This window comes from Struthio camelus, chromosome Z, assembly GCF_040807025.1.
Source record: "Struthio camelus isolate bStrCam1 chromosome Z, bStrCam1.hap1, whole genome shotgun sequence".
NCBI lineage: Eukaryota > Metazoa > Chordata > Aves > Struthioniformes > Struthionidae > Struthio > Struthio camelus.
This window is the reverse complement of record NC_090982.1, coordinates 43156144-43177220: the sequence shown is the minus strand read 5'-3', so window position 1 is coordinate 43177220 and position 21077 is coordinate 43156144. Positions and strand designations below refer to the sequence as shown.

The window sequence follows — 21077 nt, the reverse complement described above, 5'->3', positions numbered from 1 at the left end:
AGGTTTTCATCTAGATGTGGATCTAAGTTTAAATGGACCAAATCCTGCACCACTTTATATTGTGTACATGAAGTCCCCTTGTGGAGCATTACAGCTCCAAGTAATCAAATCTCTCACCTCAAATCTCAGACAAACGCTACAGAACCAGAGATAGTAAGGAGTGATTCCTCATTCCCTTTCTTACACCACTCCCAACTAGACTGCTGCCAAAATACTTAAAGGCATAGAAAGTGAAGGATCAGGTCTGATCTCTCTTGTTTCCTCAGCACCTGAAAGTGCTAGGGGACTGCAAAGTTCAGTTTTGTTTGTGTGGACGATGGCAGCGACAACGGTACGTGTGTTTGCGTAACTTCCTCCAGGCACATATGCTTTGAGTTTACAGCTTTTCCTTGGCCCCATCCACGCAGAACTGACTACAGTGCAGCTCCTTCTTTGATTAGCCTAACACATTTTTTAGGATCAGTCAGTTACTTCTGAGACTGCCAGAACTATGACAGGAATCAAGTGCAGAGTATGTGCCTCACCTCCAACCCCCCCTACCCACCCCAGACCTGCAAACACTTACTCAAAAGATAGTCTTGACCAATTCTGTGCCACTTTAAATGCCCTTCTGAATTATTACAAAACGCCAGCAGGATAACAATGATTTCTCCCTGCTTCCTCTGATAAAACATGTTCGGAATCTTTTAAGTCTTTTTAGGTGTATGTTTAACATATAGCAACATTTTAGGTAAAAATAGTCTCTGCAATTGTACTTCCTGGTGCAGAACTCAGCCCTCCCTTGATGAACACCAGCTGTTTAATTTACGCAAAAAGAGTCTGCAGCGTTGCTTTATCATGGATTTTTTTTCTCTCATTTCATCTCTGTTTGTAGAGTATCTTGTTAAATCAGCACTTTACACACTTTATCGTAACAGTACCTGAAATTTCACATAATTCTGTCTCACTGGAGCTAAATCCGCCCTAACATTTGCAAACTCTCCAGAGACAAGCACTGTCAGCACTTGGAAACCTTTCAAGTAGTGATAATCACAGTGAAAATTAATAACACTGCCAACTTGTGTACAACAAGAAACATTTTCTGGAGTCAGATTTTGAAATGAACAGCCCTTGGGCTCCCCAGTAACAGTCCTCTCCATACATGTGAGCTGACTACTGCTAATGACACCTGTGAACTCCGTATCAGAGGAAGGGCTGCTGCTGTTAACAGAAGGGTAAAAGAACAGACTCTCCCAGACATAGTAGCTCCGGTAGCATTCTTGACATCCAAATACACCAGCAACTGTAAACTCTATAAACTGTGTGCATTGTGTCCTGCTTCCAATCAGCTTTCTACCTTCGTTATGTGGATATTGACAAAAGGTTTGTTAAAGAAAGGAGATACCACATCATAATCATTACTTACATGAGTGCTGAGACAAGTAAGAAGATCAGTATTAAGAGAGAATAACCCTACACTTTCATCTTTCAATGCCCAGCTAAACCATCTCCATCTGAATACTGCAGAACAGAAACTGTAGCAGAACCAAGATATTGTAAGCCACATTTGCAACCAATTTATCAAGATCGTGATTAAAAAGTAGGCTCTAGACATCTAGGGAACGAGTGAGAAAACCGAACAGTTGGCTGTGTTTGTGCTAACGAATCCAGGACTTGAAAAGCATCAAAAGAAAGGCAGGACGGAGAGGAGACAGTAGAGAAGGGCCAACAGGGTAATGGTGGGCAAGGGCAGTTACTCCTGAAGAAAATTGCTCCATTTTCTTCATACAGGCCTCTTCAACAGCTGCATGTATGTACTCCCCGCTTCGTTAGTAGGACTACTCTACGGAGACACAGCGCCAGGGTGCTATTCAGAGTGTACAGGGTAAAGCCTTGGAACGTTCCACACGGGGAGCTTCGTTATTACCGGGGGAGGGAGACTAAGTACAATGGCAGCAGAAGGGAAGGTTAGACTGCAAGGTGAGGACAACCGTTATGACAAAGGTGAGAAACACGCAATTAAATTAACGCTAAAAACACAGCAAGAAAGAAAACAAAACATAAACATACTCTGGAACATGTTTTTTTTTTTTTTTTTTTCCCCCTGCGGAGGAAATGGAGAGGAAGAGGAAAAGGAGGGTGCAGTTTGCCCAATCAGAGCTGATTTTTCATTCTGTAATATAAAGGGCAGATTCCTTAATGGCCAAAATAAAAATGCCAGCGGGATGGCAACACATAGTTCCCACTCTATGGGTTGCACTACACATTTTCATCCTGGCAAGAAATGCAATGTAGCTCAGAAACAACAATCCCAGAGTATATTTAGCTACTAAAGCTGTGGCACACAAATGTCACATTCCCATGAGTCAACCCTTTTAAAGAACCCCCTCTTCACACTCCCATAGATATTCCCCAAGATGCCTGCACTGAATTAAAAGTGAAGCATATGGATGGATGTGACATCATCAAAGCACCCGTGTCACAGAAAAGAAAGCAGCAAGTGGATTCTGTACAATTAGTACGATCAGTGAGAAGTCGTTTGTGAGCGCAGGAAAAGAAAGAAAACACTGTCCAAAGAATTAAACACAACCAATGAAGAACACCACAAAGCACTTTGCAAAACAAAGAGAAAATGTTAAAAAAAAAAAAAAAAGATTTTTTTTCTTTGTGAATGTGTGAGGGTAAAAGAAATCACAGCAACAGTGAAAACAAAATCCTTATAAAAGGATAGTAAGCGTAACATTTTCTGATTTAATTTTGCATAAGAACTCTTTCCTTTGCCCCTTTAAAGCAACAATGAATAGTAATTTTGGAGCCAATCGACTCTGACTGGGCAAGGCAAGGAGTAACAGCACACAAGTAGATGGCAATGGTAAACAACCATGCGGTCACCTCTGCCGCCATTGTTTTAATTGTGTGTAGACTGCTTCCAGCTTTGTCAACATTCATAATCAGGCACCAAAGAATGCATGATATTTAAATGACCCTGTCAAGTGCTAATAAGGCTCTTTGGTAACTATCACTCCCTGGGGAGGGAACTATTCAATGTAAGACACCTCATCAGCCAGTGTATTGAAGCAAAAATGATTACAATCCAACAGTATACATTTGTTAATATTTTTAGTGCATGCTCCTCTGAAAGCTGCTACTGGCACGCTTTTAAGAGGTAGCCTTCCACCTATTAAGCACTGCTTTGCAAAAGATTTGTGAAGTATGGAACCACACACAACAAATAGTGCCATTAAAATGCATAAACATCTCTGCATTCCTCTAGGGTATATTAAGAGCCAGATCTTCCACCACGGGCGATTTCTGACACAGCTCCATGACTGATTTCAGCAGAAGAGCTGGGCTCGAGGATCTCTTCCTTCCTCACCAAGTCTGCTTAATGACATCCCCTGCTCTCAGCGTGGAGGAGAGAAAGACACCACTATCCTTCAGAAGTGGGAACACTGCATTTTTAAAGAAATGTCCTCTCATCTCAAGCATTTTGAATACCAGGTGTTACCAAGAGATTGGACAGAAAAAAATGCCTACTTTTCTACTGGCAGCATTGTCATGGATGTATTTCCCAGAGGAAAGAGGAGTGATAGGTAAATCACGTGCCATCTTTAGAGTTGCATACAAGTTTTTTGCCTTCCCTTCTCCACACACATGATACCAAGAAATTGCTTTTTCTGAACTGTTTATCTGAAGCTGAGGAGCAAGCGCTGAGGAATAGGGTTCGAATTCAAAAAATAAGGTTGATACCTCAAATTCGGTTTAAGTAGGAACTAGGAATCTGAGCTTTTCCCTTCAACACCCTCAGTCCCTTGCCACCTAAGTTATGGTTTTGAGCTTAGGTATTGCAACTGCCTGAAATACTGCTTCTGCAGAAGCTCAATAGCCCAACGGTCTGCAGAGTGCTGAAGAGCCTGTGCTGAGAACACATCTAAGCTTGATTAGGTTCTGAAAAATGTACTGTCTTTGCCCCCTTGTTTTTGCAGTTAGTCTCCAAGAAAGTCTACAGGATCAAGCTCTGAAAAATATCTTGGAACAGTAGCCACTTCTAAATCCCACCTGAAGAAAGAAGAGGAAATGGCAGTTTCTCCCTTTTTTTTTTTTTTTTTTGCAGGAAGAGCTAATTGCTGGAAGGAGGGAAACACAAGCTTACACCCTCTGCCTGAGGGAATTCAAACCTTTGTATCCCATTTCCTGCCACCAAGCCCAAAAAAGCCAGGGCTTCTAGATTAATTGTCACCATGGCCTCTTAGGGAATATTACTGGATCTCCTGCCCAATTTGACCAGTCTCCTCAGCTGGAAAAGTGCCTCAGGCTCCAGCCCTGTGGGGCCAGCCAGGTGATATACATTGCCTTCTTGGCTGGGAACTGTGAAGGCTCTTTGCAGACAACCCTGGAGAGTCCAGTGAGAAATCCAGGATATTCACAGGACCGTGGGAGGCACTGTGTGTCTGGAGCAGTTGTGAATTCCAGGCGCTATGAATTCATAGTCTGGATCCAGACTGCTGTCAGCTGTTTGTGCAGCTCTGCTAAAAGCTGTTCCGCAATGTTAACGTGCTAATATAGCCACTGCTGAAAGTCTCCACAGTGCATGTAGAGAATTCAGAGATTCAGTGGGTCAGAGAGAAGGGAAGGAGCTTGATTTAGTAACCTAGTAGCTTGGGCAGACAACTCAGACCAGCAGGTCCAGCATACTAGTCGCTTCTCCAAGAACAACTGATGCTTTTATCTAATGACTTTTTCATGTAAAATGCATGAACAATAGAGACTGGAATCCACCTTTCAATTAATATTTTAAGTGTTTTATATAAAGTAGTCATAGTAGCAAGGACTGAAGCCCATGTGTGTCCTCACCTGTGGTGCAAGCCCTAAACACTCAGCAAGTGAGTTTTGCTTATAAACATCCTTCTGGCCCACTGCGTACTTAATTAGTCAGTACAGGGTGGCACATCTTCAACAAAGAGACTGAAAGAACACCCTAGAAAAGACGGGCAGGGAGTCAAATATCTCCAGGCACAGGAGCCATTTCAATCCAAGTCTTGCTATTTACAAAGAAATCATTTTAACCTCTCTGAGATACTGTTTAAAAGGAGCTGAAAGAATGATGAGGGCCATGATGGACTGATGGAACACCATCACCCCTCTTTAGGAGAAGAGCTTCTCCTTTTCTAAGCAGGCAATTCTCTGCCTAATTCTCCTCAGGTATAGCAAAGGAAGACTGTAGGCCAAGTGAGAGGGTTATCACTCGTATTAGACAGAAATGTGCTTCAAAGTGGAGCACAGTACTGAACATTTTGAAACAACACCTAAATTCTAACCTTTTGAGGCTTTGCAAATGCTAAACAGAATCTGTTTCCACGAGCAGTCACCTAAGTGTCTTTTGAAATAAGCTAATGATCTCTTCCACTCCGATTCTCAAAAGTATTTGATGCTCAGGTCTCACTAAAGACACTGGGATTTAGGTTCAGTTACTAGGACCTGTGTTATTTTAACTCCACTGAGTTAAATTAGTGCAGACCTTTGTGCTGCAGTACCTGTATTACCCTAACTCATACAGAAATAATGTGAAGTTAGCTGAGATCTGTTGTGCTCTCCTGGAAATTCAGAAAAAAAGGCAATGTAGAAGTGCACACTTAAGAATGATGGAAAGCCACAAATCTTACATAGTCAGACAATGGGGAAGGTCAAGTTTAAACGGAGTTCAATCCCCACTGTCTTCCCTCCTCTCCATCCATATGCACAACACACTGCAAAGGCATACGCTCCTATTTGTTTTGTGTGGTTTCCTTAGGCAGTGAGTATCTAGTACTGAGTCTGAGATTGACTATCTAGTTTCTGACTTTACGATAAGCTTTTGATTATAGCAAAGGAATTTTATTACATGTTCCTCTGAGCCAGCTGGAAGCAGTTACACTTTAGTCCTCCCCCCCTCCCTCTCCACCACAGGAAGTCATTTCCAAGGCCTTACCCTTCTTGTCTTGATGATTATGGGATGAAACTGCCACATATGGATCTGTATTTTCAGATGAGCCAACCGGATCCTTCCAATCCAGCATGCGTCCCCTAGTATCATAACCCTGTCGAGCGCGAGAGTCAGAAGTGGTGGTGCTTGGAACTAGTGAACTGGAGTGTCCTGTTTACATTATAAATACAGTTAGGGAAGACAAGTCTCATTAGTCACTTACCAGGCTATTATCTCAGGAGCATAAGCATTGCTTTTCTTCAGTGATGGATGAATGTCTTAGACTGAACAATGTTGTAAAAGTCTTTCAAAGCATTGCCCAAAGGAAGTACAGAATTTGAACCTTTCAGATCAGCCAGCCAAACTATTGTTAATAAGTACGCACATGCCTTTGGCTGCAGATCAATTCAAGGCTATGTGTTTTCACTCAACAGAGTTGAATGAGTGCAGAACAGTGTGAACACACTTCATTTGAGTCAAATGTTCTTTCGGCTGAATTCAGTACACAGGCTTGGCTGACGCTGAAGTGTGAATCCACAATGCTTGGCACTTTGTTTAGTTAAAAACAATTAAAAAAAAAATTTAAGTGTTAAAATGAAACAACTTCTAATATGGCCAAAACTGAAGGAGAATGCCAGAAGAACTACAAAATATGTCATCAGCTGCTCTCTGCCTCCTATCCCAAAGGCTGCCCTGAACCTGTGTGTTTGCACTGGGGCATTGCCCTTTGGATGGCACGTGTACAGGGCCTGTCAGTGGCTCACACCCATGTCCACGCTCTCCACTGGTCTTGTCCAAACACATGTCCTAAAATGGCTCCGAGATAAGGGGAGCTAGCAAGAAACTGAACATTATTTCCGCTCGAATTAACAGTGAAGGCAATACCTTACTACACAAAATCTGTTCAAGAACTCACAGTTCCAGCGGCTACAGCCTCCAAATCACATTTGGCTAATAGTCCTCTCAGGACAGAGACTTTGCATTTTTTATTCATTCTGGACCCTTTCAAATGTTCACTTGCCCTTTTTAAGGAGAAACGTTTAGAATCTTATCCACTTCTTGCTTGTCACATAGATATTGGAGTTCAGTGTAATCATCTTGACTAGAGGAGAAGTTTATAGCCCTGTTTCGCTAAGTTTTACAACTACCCTAGACATTGTTATTGCTGTTCTTAATAAGCATGCTGAGGAAATCCCCTCTGATCAAATAAATCCTAACAAACACCATGTTTACAGAACATGCCCCACGAGAAACATAAGGCAATTTTAACAGCGGTTTGGCTTGGGCAGAGATGTATTTGTAAATTATTATATCCTTTATAGCTAAATCTCGAGAAGTACGTTAGCACCCAAAGCGTGATGTACTTGCCGTCTAGGTCTCTGAATCTCAAGTGGCAATCTGGAATTCCCAAATTCCACCAACACTACATTTTCACCTTATAATTCCAGGTGTCTCTGAAAGTTCCCTTTCAGCATGTGATCAAAATGAGTCATTTTCAGCAGGACTCAGATAGCTCTGGGCCTAGTTAATTTGACAAGGCATAACTACGTTTCCCTTTACCTACTTTCCTGAAAGAACCCAACAAGACAGGCACTTTCAAAACATGCTCAGACGTAAACAGAATCAGATTACTCACAGACAGAAACGGCAGATAATGCTTTCTTCTGAGATCCTGCTACATGGGCTCTTTCTTACCAGCCCTCGTTTGCTCCCCCCTTCTTTTGAACAGCCTAGCAACTTAGTTTTATGTCCTTAGATGGGAGTCTCCTTTAGAGAGGAGCCCACTCACCAGGCTACAGGCTGCTACTCTAGCAGGGGGGCTTTCCATTCTGTCCCTTATGTTGTACCACTGCTCAGAAAAAGAATTCACAACTCCGTGAGACGGAGATACAGCAACCAAAGGAGCCCAAATTTGGAGCCTCGCAGCAGCAACACAAGGAGCCCAAATTTGGAGTCTCACGGTGAAGGCATAGAGCTGGGAGGGAAGGAGACTGTGCTTCAGTATTTTGTATTAAACAGTCCCTGGATACAAATAAAGCTTTGAAAAGCTGTATTTCGAAAAGGCTGATTTTGGTGGCTTCTGGATCTTAGCCATTCTGGACCCTGCTCTGAGAAGCTTAATTCTCTGCCATGTGTAGAGGGCTGATGAACCGAGGATTCTCAATTCCGTTTTAGTAACCAAAAATCTAAATGCTGGCCATCAGTGTTCCCAAGCTTTTTGATGCAGCCATGTCCTTTGTTTTATCTAGCCCTTTTAACAGCTTCACAAGGTTGAACTACCAATGAAGTCGCCAAAAAGGTGTAGCTTCTATTAAGATGCTGCTATGATTTAAGGAAGTCCTGCTGAGTATTAATGATCTCGGAAAAGAAGATGTCTGTGCTCCTCCATGTACTTTCCAGGGGCCTTTCTGATTTACTGCACAGGATTATACTCTGAATTGTATTTTGGACAGCACTCTGGACTGAATTTTGCATTTCGTTACACCTCGCAAGGAAAGTTGGTCAGATTCACAGTGTTTTCACCATGGATCCAGCCTTCAGATGCTACTGCTGATTATTAACATGATTAACATAGCTTGGACCTCAGGCTGAAGGCTTAAACTGACAAGGGCACTGTACTATTCTCTGTCCCTCACGACAGGAAGTGTGGTTTTCCGCCAGCCGTCTTTCTTTAACGCTGCAAATTAGAGGCTGTATTTTGTTTGAAGACAAAGTTTTTAAATGTTGCTCAAATAGAAAAGTGAAGCCAAGCAGATTATCCACTTCTAAAAGGTTTCCATAAGCTGCAGAGCATGGCTGGATGTATTGGTAACAGTTAGATGGATGGATTCCGATCCAAATTTGCTGCCTGCTCTGCAGCAGTTCCACAGGGCTGCCTGTTTCTAACAGGACTGGTACAGATCCAACTAGAGAAAGCATGTGCTCCCTTGAAGCAGGAATATGCTGGAATGGTAAAGCTTTCACTTCTATACCATGTTATGCTTGTCAGCTCCTGTACTCATCCCCAAGAAATAAGAGAAACAATGGGACAGAAAACAGGCCAGAAAGTGGAAATTATGAGATTTCCATGTCTTCTTTTCCCTAAAGACTAAACCATATTGCCAGCGCTCATGGGGTTCCAGTCTCCGAGTTAATACCTCATTGAACAACCACAATATTGTGTACAATATTTGGTCAGCCTACAAATAGTGCTGCACTCAACACAAGAAAGCAATTAGTCAGAGCTTGATAAGGAGGTAGAAGAGAAGAAAGTCTTGCCAAGTAGCGCTCATATTTTATACATGTGTTTGATATGCATTTTATGCCCATATCTCTGTCCAGACACTTTCAATTTAGGTGTGTTCAAGGGGCAATTTTAAGGAAAAGCCAAAAGTATAGTTAAAGAAAAACATTTCTTAATACAGTAATCTGGAGGAAATACATGCCTTAGGGACACATTTTCTGCAAAAAGATTTCCTGAACCATATGCTACAAATGCACGGAGAACTCCTTGGTAATGGAAAGCTAAGGCTTTGTGACGATATTAATGCGTACCAGATGGTTGTTAGGTAGAGAAGGGTTTCACACAAATGCGAGAAATCAGTCTATACGCTCTGTTACTAATGTGTTAGTCTAGTACACATTGAGAAACAATTTTCCACGTGTACTGCAACAAACTTTCTTCCATTTGATTTACTAAAGAGAGGAAGCAGGGCAGGAGCAGATTAGAGTTTAATAACCTTTCTCACTTGTGTGAGAGCCATATTCTGCAAACACTTACTACTGGGCAGTGGCTGGTCCCATAAGCAATATTACTGTGTCTTGTAAGTGTTTGCATAGTCAGTCCCACTGCATGAAATTCACCTTTAAGCAGAGTGGCACCACAGATGTATGAGCTAGTTAAGTTACCCTCATAAACAGAGAAAAGACTGAAGTGGCAGGCAACCTAGTCCTGGTCCTTTCACCCACAGCCATTATGAAACCTTCACCATGTGCCATATAGCTTGCAAATCATAATGGGCCTTTTTTTCATTACACCATTTTTACCACTCTGACTACGTAAATAGGCTTTGCTGTAATTCAAGGAGGCTTTAGCATATGTGAGATGCAGCCAGTACCTCTATATTGACATAGGCTAGCTTGTAATACACTTAAACATCTAAAATAATGATTCTGCCTTTGTTTTAAAACAAGCCATCTGAAAAAAATGCAGATACAGTGCTTTACAAACTTATCTGTTTAAAGCAAATATGTAAAAACAACAAACACTTCAAAAAAAAAACTATTTTAGGTGCTTCAGTTGTTCACAAAACTTTTCATTTGGAATACTATAATCACAGTTACACCTGGAGAGTAAAAACACTTTATGTCTATAAGCATGGATAATGATTCAGAACGGCTGTACTTCTGTAACTACAGCTCGTTCTGAAGTGTACTTGTAAAATATAAGGGGATTTTTCTTATGCTTTAAAACAAAGACAGGGATTCAATATGTGTTTGCTAGTTGCTCTAATATGCACAAGTCATTAGGATACTAGAGGTTAAGACGTCCACACACTATCCTATTAACAGCTATAGCAACCTAATTAGGCAATTAGAGGGAAAGGCTAAGTCAATACTACAGAGGGAGAAAGGAATGTGGCTAGGGGGTACAATAAGGGCCCAATTCACTAAGAATCGATGTTTCCAACTATAATTGAAACTGCTCACAATTTGGCAGAAGAATCTAGCCTAATCTTTTTGTTTAAGTCTGTGGCTCTTGCATCATTTCTCTCTGACCTTCTGCAGCCAGACCTTCAGCATGCTATCTTCTCCTTGGGTGTGAAAAGAGAATGTACTTGAACAGTTATCTGCGGACTCTGCACTTTGTTGCTTGTTGACAACTGATCACGTGAGGCTGCCCCAGAAAAGGGAGCCCATCTGCCAAATTCAGGAGGATGCTGATGCCAAGAATACAAAGATTAAGGGCTTGATTCTCCTTTCATTCACACTGATACAGACTGTCAGTTAAGTCCACTGAAGTGAGCCGATTTATACCGGTAGAAATCAAGTGAGAAGAGAATCAGGCCTTGAGATGTCTTTTGCATCTGGAGTTTCAGATGCCTTTGGATATATTTAACTCACCAGATCCAAAGGCACTCTGAGCATTTGTTTGACTGGCATTCTGGTATACCTCACTGTTCTGAGGTCTAACCCGTTACGAAATACTGTTTACTTATTGTATTTACTTATTGCATTTAATTGTACTCAATAACACAAAAAAGCACCATTTATAAAAATTTAGTTTTCTCATGCAAAAAATGACTCAGAGCAGTCTTAACAGTTAGCAAACACGAGCATGTTTACTGAGACTGGTTTACTGAGTAACGCTGGAATTTTTTTACACTCATGTGGAAGATGAATAGAGGTGACGAACACATTTTCCTTATGTATTTTGCCTGAGCACATAGTAGGTGAAAACACTGACTGCCAGCTATGCAGTAACATCAGAACTGGTATTTCAACTAAACTCATAAAAGAAGAGCTGTCTTGCCGAGTGACCATGTATCATGATCTACCCAAGGAACGTCAGTGAAATCACCGTGAAAGACGGGGCATCAATGGGAACCAAACGTAATGTTGGCTCAGCATTTCTCCATTGCATCTGATAGTAGGACCCTATTTTAAGAACTGAATTCAGTACATGGCATCTGTGTTTGGACTTGACATGGGTAGACAGTAGAACTGACTCCTTGTGTTACCTATGCCCTTTGGGACTGCAGCTTTTTTCACTTTACCTCTCCTTTGGGCCATTTTCCCGATTCCATGGTCAGGTGAAAAGACTCGCTTTTGCTAGAGTCCCTGCTATTATGGTAGCTGATGGGATCCAGAATTACAGCCCCACAGCTACAACTGTGCAGCCTATGGGCACACTTAGAAGTGGGAATCCTAAGATATTCCTGGTACATCAGCACTATGCCTAAGGCCATTTTCTTTTTCTTCAGACTCAGCAGTATGGATTTTATTATTATTCTTTAATTACTGCTTTGTGGATTGGAAATGTAAGTTTTCAACTGAAAGAAAGTACAAGCTCTGTATGCAGATGAAACCATCAGCCTTCCATACATTACAAAGTCTCAACTTGTCTTTGATTTTTATATACTGCATTCACTGGTTTTCCTTATCATACTTGCAAACAAGTTTCACCTCCACATTTTCCATTTCCTGATGATAAGAAACATGGGGAATTTTATTTTCTTTTTAGCACTGAGCAATATTACTGTGCCTGTAGTTATTTATAATCTGCTTTACTGAGCTGTCGTTGGTTCTGTTTTGTACTTACATATTTCACAGGCACAAGACGAAGGGATCAATCTAATGTGCATCATCACAACTGCACACTAACCTGTATCTAGTTACATTCAGCCAAACACATGGTAATTGTCCCAGCTTTGATGAACTGTTAGTTTTGTACTGCCTCAGAAAAACCTCACGGGTAAGCTCCCCATCCCACACAGAAATTTGCCACTGACTTCACTGGGAGCAATACTACACATCCTCTTAGCTTGTGAGTGCTTGCCATTGTTCAGGTCGTCTATAAAGAGAAGCTATTACAATATAATTCTAGGTTTAAAGTAATTATTTATTCTGCAATAATTCCCCATGTAGACACTTATTCTGCACTCCAAGCGCCTACTTATACTTTAGTGTAATCCACTTCCAAATAGACTGAGCAAGGCGGCACAAAGTACTGTGAGTGCAGGTTAACAGTTGCCTGGAGGGAGGCTACTACTCTGTGCTACCAGAAACGCTCCTCTTCAGCTCTGGTCATTTAATTAGCTGTGTGAATCCCCTTGTTCTCACAGGCCAGGCACCATCAGGGCATTAAGATACTGCAAGTGCAGATGACATAAATGACTCACTCTGATAGTGACAGAAACCTTTAGGATTCAAGGCATAACCCAACCTCAGCTGACAAACGTAACAGCGCAATTTTCCTTATGAAAGCTCCTTCTGTAACCCAGGGACAGTTCTGCTCATTTCCCTGTGTTATCTGTGACGGGCTGCTGTCGCAATCAAGACACCAGCCTGGATGAATCGTGAGTGGGTCCAAGGTGCTATCTTCTTTTTTCCAGTGAACAGATAAGATGTATCACTATACCTAAGTGTTCTTCTCCTGAGTGTTCAGATGAAGCATGCTCTTTATCATGTTTGCTGGAGTGCTGTTAAAACTGGCCATACGCGACTTTAATTCAATTGAGTTTTGAGGGAGGACTAAGAAAAGAGGGACTGAAAATCAAGAGGTACGGCTTAATTCTATTTGCGATTAGTGAATCAGGCCCTCAAAAATGAGACAAAACAAATAAAAAAGGGTAATGACTATTTGAGGACAGGAACTACCAGCTAACACAAGGATCTGGGGAGAATTTTTGAAAACATCCATAGACTGACCATACACTGTGTTGTAAGACATTTCATGATCAGGTGAAGCAGTTGAAATGTCTATGAAAAAGATAAATTGGGAAGAAACATTAAATAAAACAGAAGTGTGAAAATACTTCAAAGTTTCGTAAAAATGATTCCTCCAGAACTGATTTACTGACAATAAATAATGAAACTAAGAGCTTCCTTACCATTCAGGGCTACGAAGGAATCTGAAAGACAAATAACAGGGGAAAAAATCATTATTTCTCTCTCTTTTTTTTCTTTTTAATTTGTTTGCTGCTAACAACCTTTTATGCTTCAGCTAATATTTACATGTATGTGATTAGTACCCTAAGGACACAGGCAAAACTAATATTCAGCTATACCTGAAAACAATGTCTGACCTTTAGGTGTTCATGATCAGCCCTGCGCAAGGGGTACCAGGTTGAAAGACCAGTTTTCTCCCTGCCATGGCTTTCTTTGCAAGATCAAGCCCTAATTTAACACAAGGCACATCAAGTGATGCAGCCAGCAACGTGAGTCAATGAGGACAAAACTCACATGATACAAGATCACATGAAGTAATAAGATAAGCCGGGTTAGCCTGGAGTGAAATCTACCCCTGTGCAATGTCAAGGTTCAATGCATCATTCAGGTCTGAAGAGGGGTTTAAGCAGGGTGCTGGCTTTGTTGTTCTCTGTACAGGAGTGGATCTCTCTCAGTGAGCACAATTTGCTCTTTCTGAATCATTTCCTACCCTTTTTTTTTTTTTTTATATATATATAACTGATATCATCTACACTCTACTCCTGTTTAATCTATTCGGCCAAGAAGAGCAGAACTAAGCTGATATCTGAAAAGGGCAAAGTTGTACCAGCTGAGAACTGACCTGATTCTGGCGCTATCCCATTTTACAGGGAGCACGGGAAGAACTGTGTGGACACCTCGTTCAAAAGACAAAGACTGCTAAGTAATCTTATCTTAGGGCAAAACCAGAGGGAGGTGTAGCTAAGATGGAGGCATGCAGAGGCTGAAATGCTTGTACTCCCTCAAGCACAGTGATCACAATAATAAATGACCCTTGAGTAAGGATGCACAAGGCATGGGAAGGCTCTGGCATTTCCATAGAAGCTGGCCTGCAATGTATCCTGGGGCACACTCTAGCCTTCTTGTTATTTTGCTCTGTATTCCCAAAAGTAACAACTCCCTGTACATTACCTCCTCAGCTTCTCGCCCTTTTATTGCATCTAAAGGCAGCAGTGCAAATTGCATCAAAAAGAATGTGGTTTTTGTGTCATAAAGTTTATAAATAATATTTGGGGCTCAGAACTGAACTGAACTTGGCAAGAACATCTGGAACGAGAGCTGTCTTAACACAGCTGTTGGTAATCCTGAAGGCTCAGAAATCAGCATGCAAAGTTTCTTTAAACTTTAATGCTAGCTTGTCCAGCTTGTGTGTGAAATTCAGTAAGATTCACAAATTAAGTATTTCTCCCTTCTTGATTCTGGATCCCAAACCAAAGAGGTATTCTCACTGTCTCCCTGTCTTACACGGGAGCACAGTCCAGGTCACTTTCTACAACAAGAAACCAAGCCCCTTCTGCACCTCTACCTGAGCAAAGCAGTCCATCCACTATGGCGAATAAAGAAAATGAACATCCAGTTCATTGTATCATTGCTATAATCAATAGCCTCTAAAAGCTGGGGTTTTCTCACCACATAGCCATTATGAAGTCCGGTGTTTGTATAAATCGCACTAAGTGGGATATTTTCTTTAAGCGTGTTTGAACAAGTGTTCCTCCTGAACCTGCTTCTTGATGTCCCTGTTGTGGCTTACATTGCTATGACAGAACACCTGACAGGTAATGATGATTTGAGGCATTCAGAAAGATTCTGTAACATACGGTAAATGGAGGGTAAAAGCTTTGCTTACTTTGGCAGTCACCCAGGCCGTCTGTATTGCCATGTTCTATGTCCTGTTCAAATGCCAGTCTAAATAATAGAAAGAAACATAACAGTATGAATAACAACAGTCACAGATACTACTAGAAAAAAATTATCACATTTACAACTGAAATGAAGACGCAGTGAAACTGGTCATTTCTTTGGAACTCCCATACACAGCTTGAAAGATTGCAACATAGGCATTTACTTGTCATCTCTTAATGATTCCTTGGCTCCTGATGATGCAACCTGCATTTTAAAGGATATTTAGGTACTGCACTGAACGAAATTACAAGGCCTAGAGCCCAGACTGCAAAAGGAATTCCACTGAACTTAAACTCTAACTATAAATACTTACAGGCTTTTCTAGCTGACACCCCCAGTTTAGGCTCCTAACCTGTGCCTGTGATTTTGGATAACTAGTGAGGCTGTTCTTCCAAGTTCCCTGTATAGCCAATGGCGAGTGACAAGAGCCTTGGAAAACCTCCAGCATAAGCTCTCACCTATGTTAGTTTGCATAGTGCCGTTAAGGCCTAACCGCTCTCGTAGGAACCTAGTTCCGGACTCTAGGTTCTTAAAATTCCTGTTCAACTGCTACCTACTCCAGGAGGGCACCTAAAGTCTGTTCCTGTTGGATAATTTAGAAGCTCACCAGCCAGCTTAACAGTTGTTCTGGATTTCCTTCCTAAGAGCTATGTACTGGACCGAGAGCTACCTGCCTAGCTCACCTGTGGGCTGCACCACAGCAAGCTGCAGTGCCTCTGTCCATTGGTAAATACAGGAGCCGCTTTTGCGAGGAATGTAACAAATCCCCCAAATCTTGCTATGGCAAGTGGGAAAAACCTCAAATACCTTGAGAACGTTGGTAAGTTTTTGAGAAAAACTGATATACACACAGACGGACTTTAACATTATTTTACCAAACGATCTGTCAGGAACAATCCATGCTCTTGTTATAATGCATATATACAGATATAGCTATAACATCCACACTGGATCGTTAACAAAATAATCTCAATTAATATAGCAAATTAAGAACCTAATACAAGCATAGGGATGATAACTCATAGGAATGATAACTCATCCATTCCATATACTGAAGACCCATACGGAAGCAGGGTTAAGCTAGGCTTGGGGTAGGGCTATTGAGGTTATCTGATGTTTACGCTACACTTGTACCACTATCTTGAGGACATGTAACCACACCTCAAAGAGGGCGACTGCGAGGTGTGTCAGATGTGGCCAAGAAAAGAGAGCTCTGAACTGGATCTGTTCCCTACAAGGAAGCTTTAGCAACTGTATTTAAGCAAGCTCTCAGAGCCTTTTGCTATTATAAAAAATTAAATCCTACTGTTAAGCAAAGGGAGATCCAGCACTACTCCGAATCTGCTTTCAGCTCTTACTGTGCTCTGTGATTCCTCTTAGCAATGCACAGTAAATTAGAAGGACTGGTTTTGTTTTCAGTGGACAAACTGCTTCAGTAACCTAATTTGGATTCTACTGCCTCTTTAATCAGCTGTGATGGCTCCAGTGTGGGCTGGTCCAGACACACTTATCCAGTTCCCTCCTTTCAACAACACGTGGCCCTTAGTACGGTTCTTTCATTTTCTTCTTCCTGCTCTTTCAGCTGAGAGTTAGCATGAAAAACACCAAGAAATTTCAGAGACTGCAAATAAGGCAGAAACAAATACTTCACACATTTTTCTTCCTGAGAGCCCCATGTTTCAAACAACTCTGTCCAAATTTGCCTGGCGCCACTGTCAGAGTCTCACAGTCCACCCAGTGAAAGCCATTACTTACTTAGCACCAAGTGCCAGTTGTGTGCATGCCCCACTCTCCTTCACCCAGCCACAGTACGGGTCTCTGGACGCTATGCAGGCCCTTAGGAAAGAAGGAAACAAAGAGGCATTCCTGAGTTCTCTAGTATTCTGTAAACCTGGCACCAGGGCTTCCGACAACATGGCAAGCGCTACCACGAAACACATACTTTTTACATTTGCCATGACGCTCACAACGTCCCAGGGGAACCTTCACGACACAGGTAGAGAAGGCAACATAAAGGGCACTGCTTTGTTTGTCAAGCTGCATACCCATAATCCTCTTGTCTTCCACTCCGTCGTAACTGCACCTGATTTGACAAAGTGAGATAATATTATAAATGAGTTCTGCTGGGAAACTAGGTGACAACTTCATGATTCCTTAAGCTGAAGGAAAAAAATGAGAAAAGGAGAACTGATCAAGCCAAGGAGAAAGAATACACAATAGCCATTAGAAATACTGATAAAAAGATATTTAAGCAAATGTTAAAAATGCACGGGACAGGGGAATGAGAAGAAGTAGAGAGGGACTGCACACCAGACAAGCTCTCTGAGGGTCCTTCAGTTTTTGTGTTTTTTCTTCTCCAGCACTCAAAGTAGCTGAAACGTCTGCATGTTTATAGCACACTTCAAAACCTCCCTAGGCATATTTGAGAAAGGCTGAAATCCAGGAAATTTCCCTTGGAGAGTGGCTTGCTGATTGGTGAGTTGGTTGGAGAGGAATCAGGTTTTTTTTACAGGATTAGGAAATTAATCTTTTCTTTGCTGAATTTCACTTCTAATTATCCATCAACTGCTGCGTAGGATGGTCTATTTTCTACACATATTGAATAAAAAATATTTTATTTCCATGTAGAGACTCACAACCAGACATCCCCCACCCCCAAACAAACACTTAAAATGACTCAAAAAACTTGGCTTCTGTAGCCATTTCCCTTTTCAGGGGACAACCTGCTCTCAAGAAAATCGAAAGTGTCAAAGCTGTCCATAGATGAGAACAAAGATTCGGATACCCACTTGTCAGGATTGTAAACGTTCATCTCCTCCAGGAAAAGGCTATCATTTAGGAAACCGCTGTTTCCTGTCCGGGCCAAGAACTTCAAGATGATTCCCTTCTCTGATCCCAAGAAAACCACAGTGTAGTTCTGATACGGCCCAGCGGCAGAGTCTACAGCAATTTTGGTCAGGCGGTACCTAGAATAACAATACAGCATTTTTCACCACTTGGGTTAGGTTGTCATTTATTTTATCACTTTTTTCCACTTCAAATAACTTTGCGGTAGCCTTCTAGCAACCATATAACATATTTAAGCATTTTTTTCTGGCTGAATAACCCCATAAGCCAACACAGACTGTACCAGTTGGGCTCCCCAAATGGTGGGGCATTTTCGTGTGCGTGCATGTCCGTATGTCAAATAGCTCGCAGAAGTGTTTGCAGCAGCACACCTCAAGCAGAATGCTGAAGGGGTGTTAAGAGTCTGAAACCACTTAGGAATTATCCTTCCAATCAAAAGCAAAGTACTAGCCTGATGACTTCTACAGGCAGAAAAAAAAAATCAGTGCAGGAAATTTTTTTAATTTCAAGCTCTGTCACATTAAAAGTAGCAACAGTGATAACAGACCCATATTCAACTTTTTGGCAGGAATAGCTGTACCAGTGCAACACTGACGAGCTAAATGCCATTTTATCTGACGAAAAATAATCACACAGCAGCCACCAAGTGTGTTCAGTGCTGAGATGATATTGATATGTGATCTTGGGATCACATAACTAATTGAAAACAAGTACTGGTGATCTGGTATTGGTGATTAAAAGAAAGCACTCTAGGAAGCGTGGTGGCCTCCTCTTTGGCTAAGGAATTTGGCTATTTGGCTAGAATACAGCCAGACAATATCCCTGGGCTTGAAACCACCAGCTCTTTGGAAACTCCAGTTATGATACTCTCATAGCACATCTCCTCAGCAGCATGGTTTACTGTGCCCTCACAACACCTCACCTTTCCTCTTTGTACCTACCAGCTGTTCACAGAGCACAGAATCAAGTTTAAAGTCTCTCTTTAATCTTAAGGTGCCCCAGTCCCGGGCCATCTGCTCCCAAGTGATGTCTCTGACATAAGGTAGCTGGAAGTTAAAGATCATCCATATGGGAAGCAGCTTGTCAAGGCCTAACTAAAAATCCTATAATCGATTCCCATAAGAGCAAAACATCACCACTTTTTGCTTGGAGTCCAAATGACTTTCTTTGACCTGACTTAGCTCTAAGATAAACACCTAACAAAATGTACGTTATTAAAACTAAGTCACACCCTCCCACAGCCAAACATAACCAAGCACAAAACACTATCCTTGTGCAGATGGAGAGAGGAAAATGTGACAAAAGCGAGTCACATTATTTCATTCACAAGTGGAGGGTAGACAAGCAGTCTAGTGACCACAACATTATACAGCAGCGGGAATGTATTTTCAGAGGAAGGGGATGGCACGTTTGAGGGTTGTTGATTTATGAGTCTTTGTTCAAATCTCCTCATTACTATTTTTCTCTTGTTGCCATAGAAGGGATAGGGATTATGCTATTATTTCTGCTTGCACACTTGTGTAAACAGTGAAACATACCAGTACATATCCCGACAGACATCTTCATATCCTGTGAACATATCCTGGCAGACATCTTTGTATCCTGTGTACATATCCCTGAGCTATCTGTTGATCTTTGCCCAAGGTTTTCTACAGAGCTGTCTCCAACACTAACCCATAAGCCAACAGGCAGGGCAACCTTCGCTGCTCTGTATTTCCTCCAAGATCCGGTTTCAAAACAGCATGGCTGGAAAGGACTGAGGTTTTTTCCAATCTTGAAAGCTGCTCAGGGAGTACTATGGCATCTACTCAGCACTGTCATCCTTCCTAGTTGGATTCAGGCCCAGCACACCAGGGATGTTTACAGAATTTAACAGTATTCTAAGTATGGTTATTAGCACAACTTGACAGCATAAGATGAGGAGAAGAGTCCATTTGGAGGTATTTACCTGACCATCGTTCTCAGGAACCAAGGTCGATTGACAATAGAAGGTACAGCTTCATCCATCAGTGGATGTGTTTTGATGAAGTTCAGAGTATCATCCGGGAACTCATTAGAGGTCATGTACTTTTCTAATGATGTAGAGCCAGCACAGCAACCTGGCCTAAATAAAACAAGAGGGGGAAGCCAGAACACTTATTTGATGCCTAAGTGCAAGTCTCCTTTCCCTAACACCTGTGATGAGGCACTGCAGTGAAATCTGAAGTGCATTAGAAGGGGTTAAATGAAGGATTGGGCTTGTTCAGCCCCTCAGTGGAGCCTAAAATCCTGCTCTATCCTCCACTCAGAAGTACTTCCATGTGTTGCCACCTAAAAGCACACAGACATTTCTTTAGCAGAAGTTTCACCCAGAATTTGTAGTTCATCTGCTCACATGGAACCTAATCGTTGTATTTACGTATTTGGCTTGATACAGTTCACCAGCACAGATGCTTTCGGATTTTTAATTTGTCTGTCTATCTTACTGCTGTTTCCTGGAATAAAAGCAACCACCCTAACAAACAGAGGAAACTGCTTTTTTTTTTTTTTAACATTGGTTAAATAACACTGCTTCCAGTACTGTTTGGAAGAAAGAGGACTATTGGGGAAGACAATCCAGCAAGTATTCATGTAAACATTTGCTTCACCCTTCTTTCCATTTGGATGAGAGAACTCCAGTGCTGTAGCACATACAAGAGTCTCACCGAGATGTTAGCTAACTGTTCTCGGACAATCTCAATACAAATCTACACACCGTATTCCTAAAAACTGCCCTGCTCCTCTTAGGCAACCTAATTTCCTGCATGGACAGGTTATCTCTAAACAGGGAGCAGCAAAACTCTTTGTCTGTCATTATCATTTTCTGGATTATCTTCTCCCAACAGAAGGTTAATTTGCTCCCTTTCCCAGACCATTGCAATTCTTTAGGTTTTGAGCC

General features: G+C 41.7%; 1 protein-coding gene across 11 annotated transcripts in view; it reads right to left on the bottom strand.

The window, feature by feature from the left end:
- The window catches only part of LOC104150539 (semaphorin-6A), a 377711-nt gene that overhangs the window by 20334 nt on the left and 336300 nt on the right, over positions 1–21077 (bottom strand). For 6 of the 11 annotated variants that reach the window (XM_068927183.1, XM_068927182.1, XM_068927186.1 and 3 more), the window contains 8 exons: positions 20109–20264; positions 18103–18279; positions 17256–17396; positions 17069–17149; positions 15258–15316; positions 13534–13554; positions 13352–13402; positions 5948–6112 (listed from right to left, as the gene is read on the bottom strand). In XM_068927183.1, coding sequence (XP_068783284.1) covers positions 5948–6112; positions 13352–13402; positions 13534–13554; positions 15258–15316; positions 17069–17149; positions 17256–17396; positions 18103–18279; positions 20109–20264 — 851 coding nt within the window. The remainder of the gene's footprint in view (positions 1–5947; positions 6113–13351; positions 13403–13533; positions 13555–15257; positions 15317–17068; positions 17150–17255; positions 17397–18102; positions 18280–20108; positions 20265–21077) is intronic. The other 5 variants (XM_068927188.1, XM_068927191.1, XM_068927189.1 and 2 more) reach the window with 2 other exon arrangements.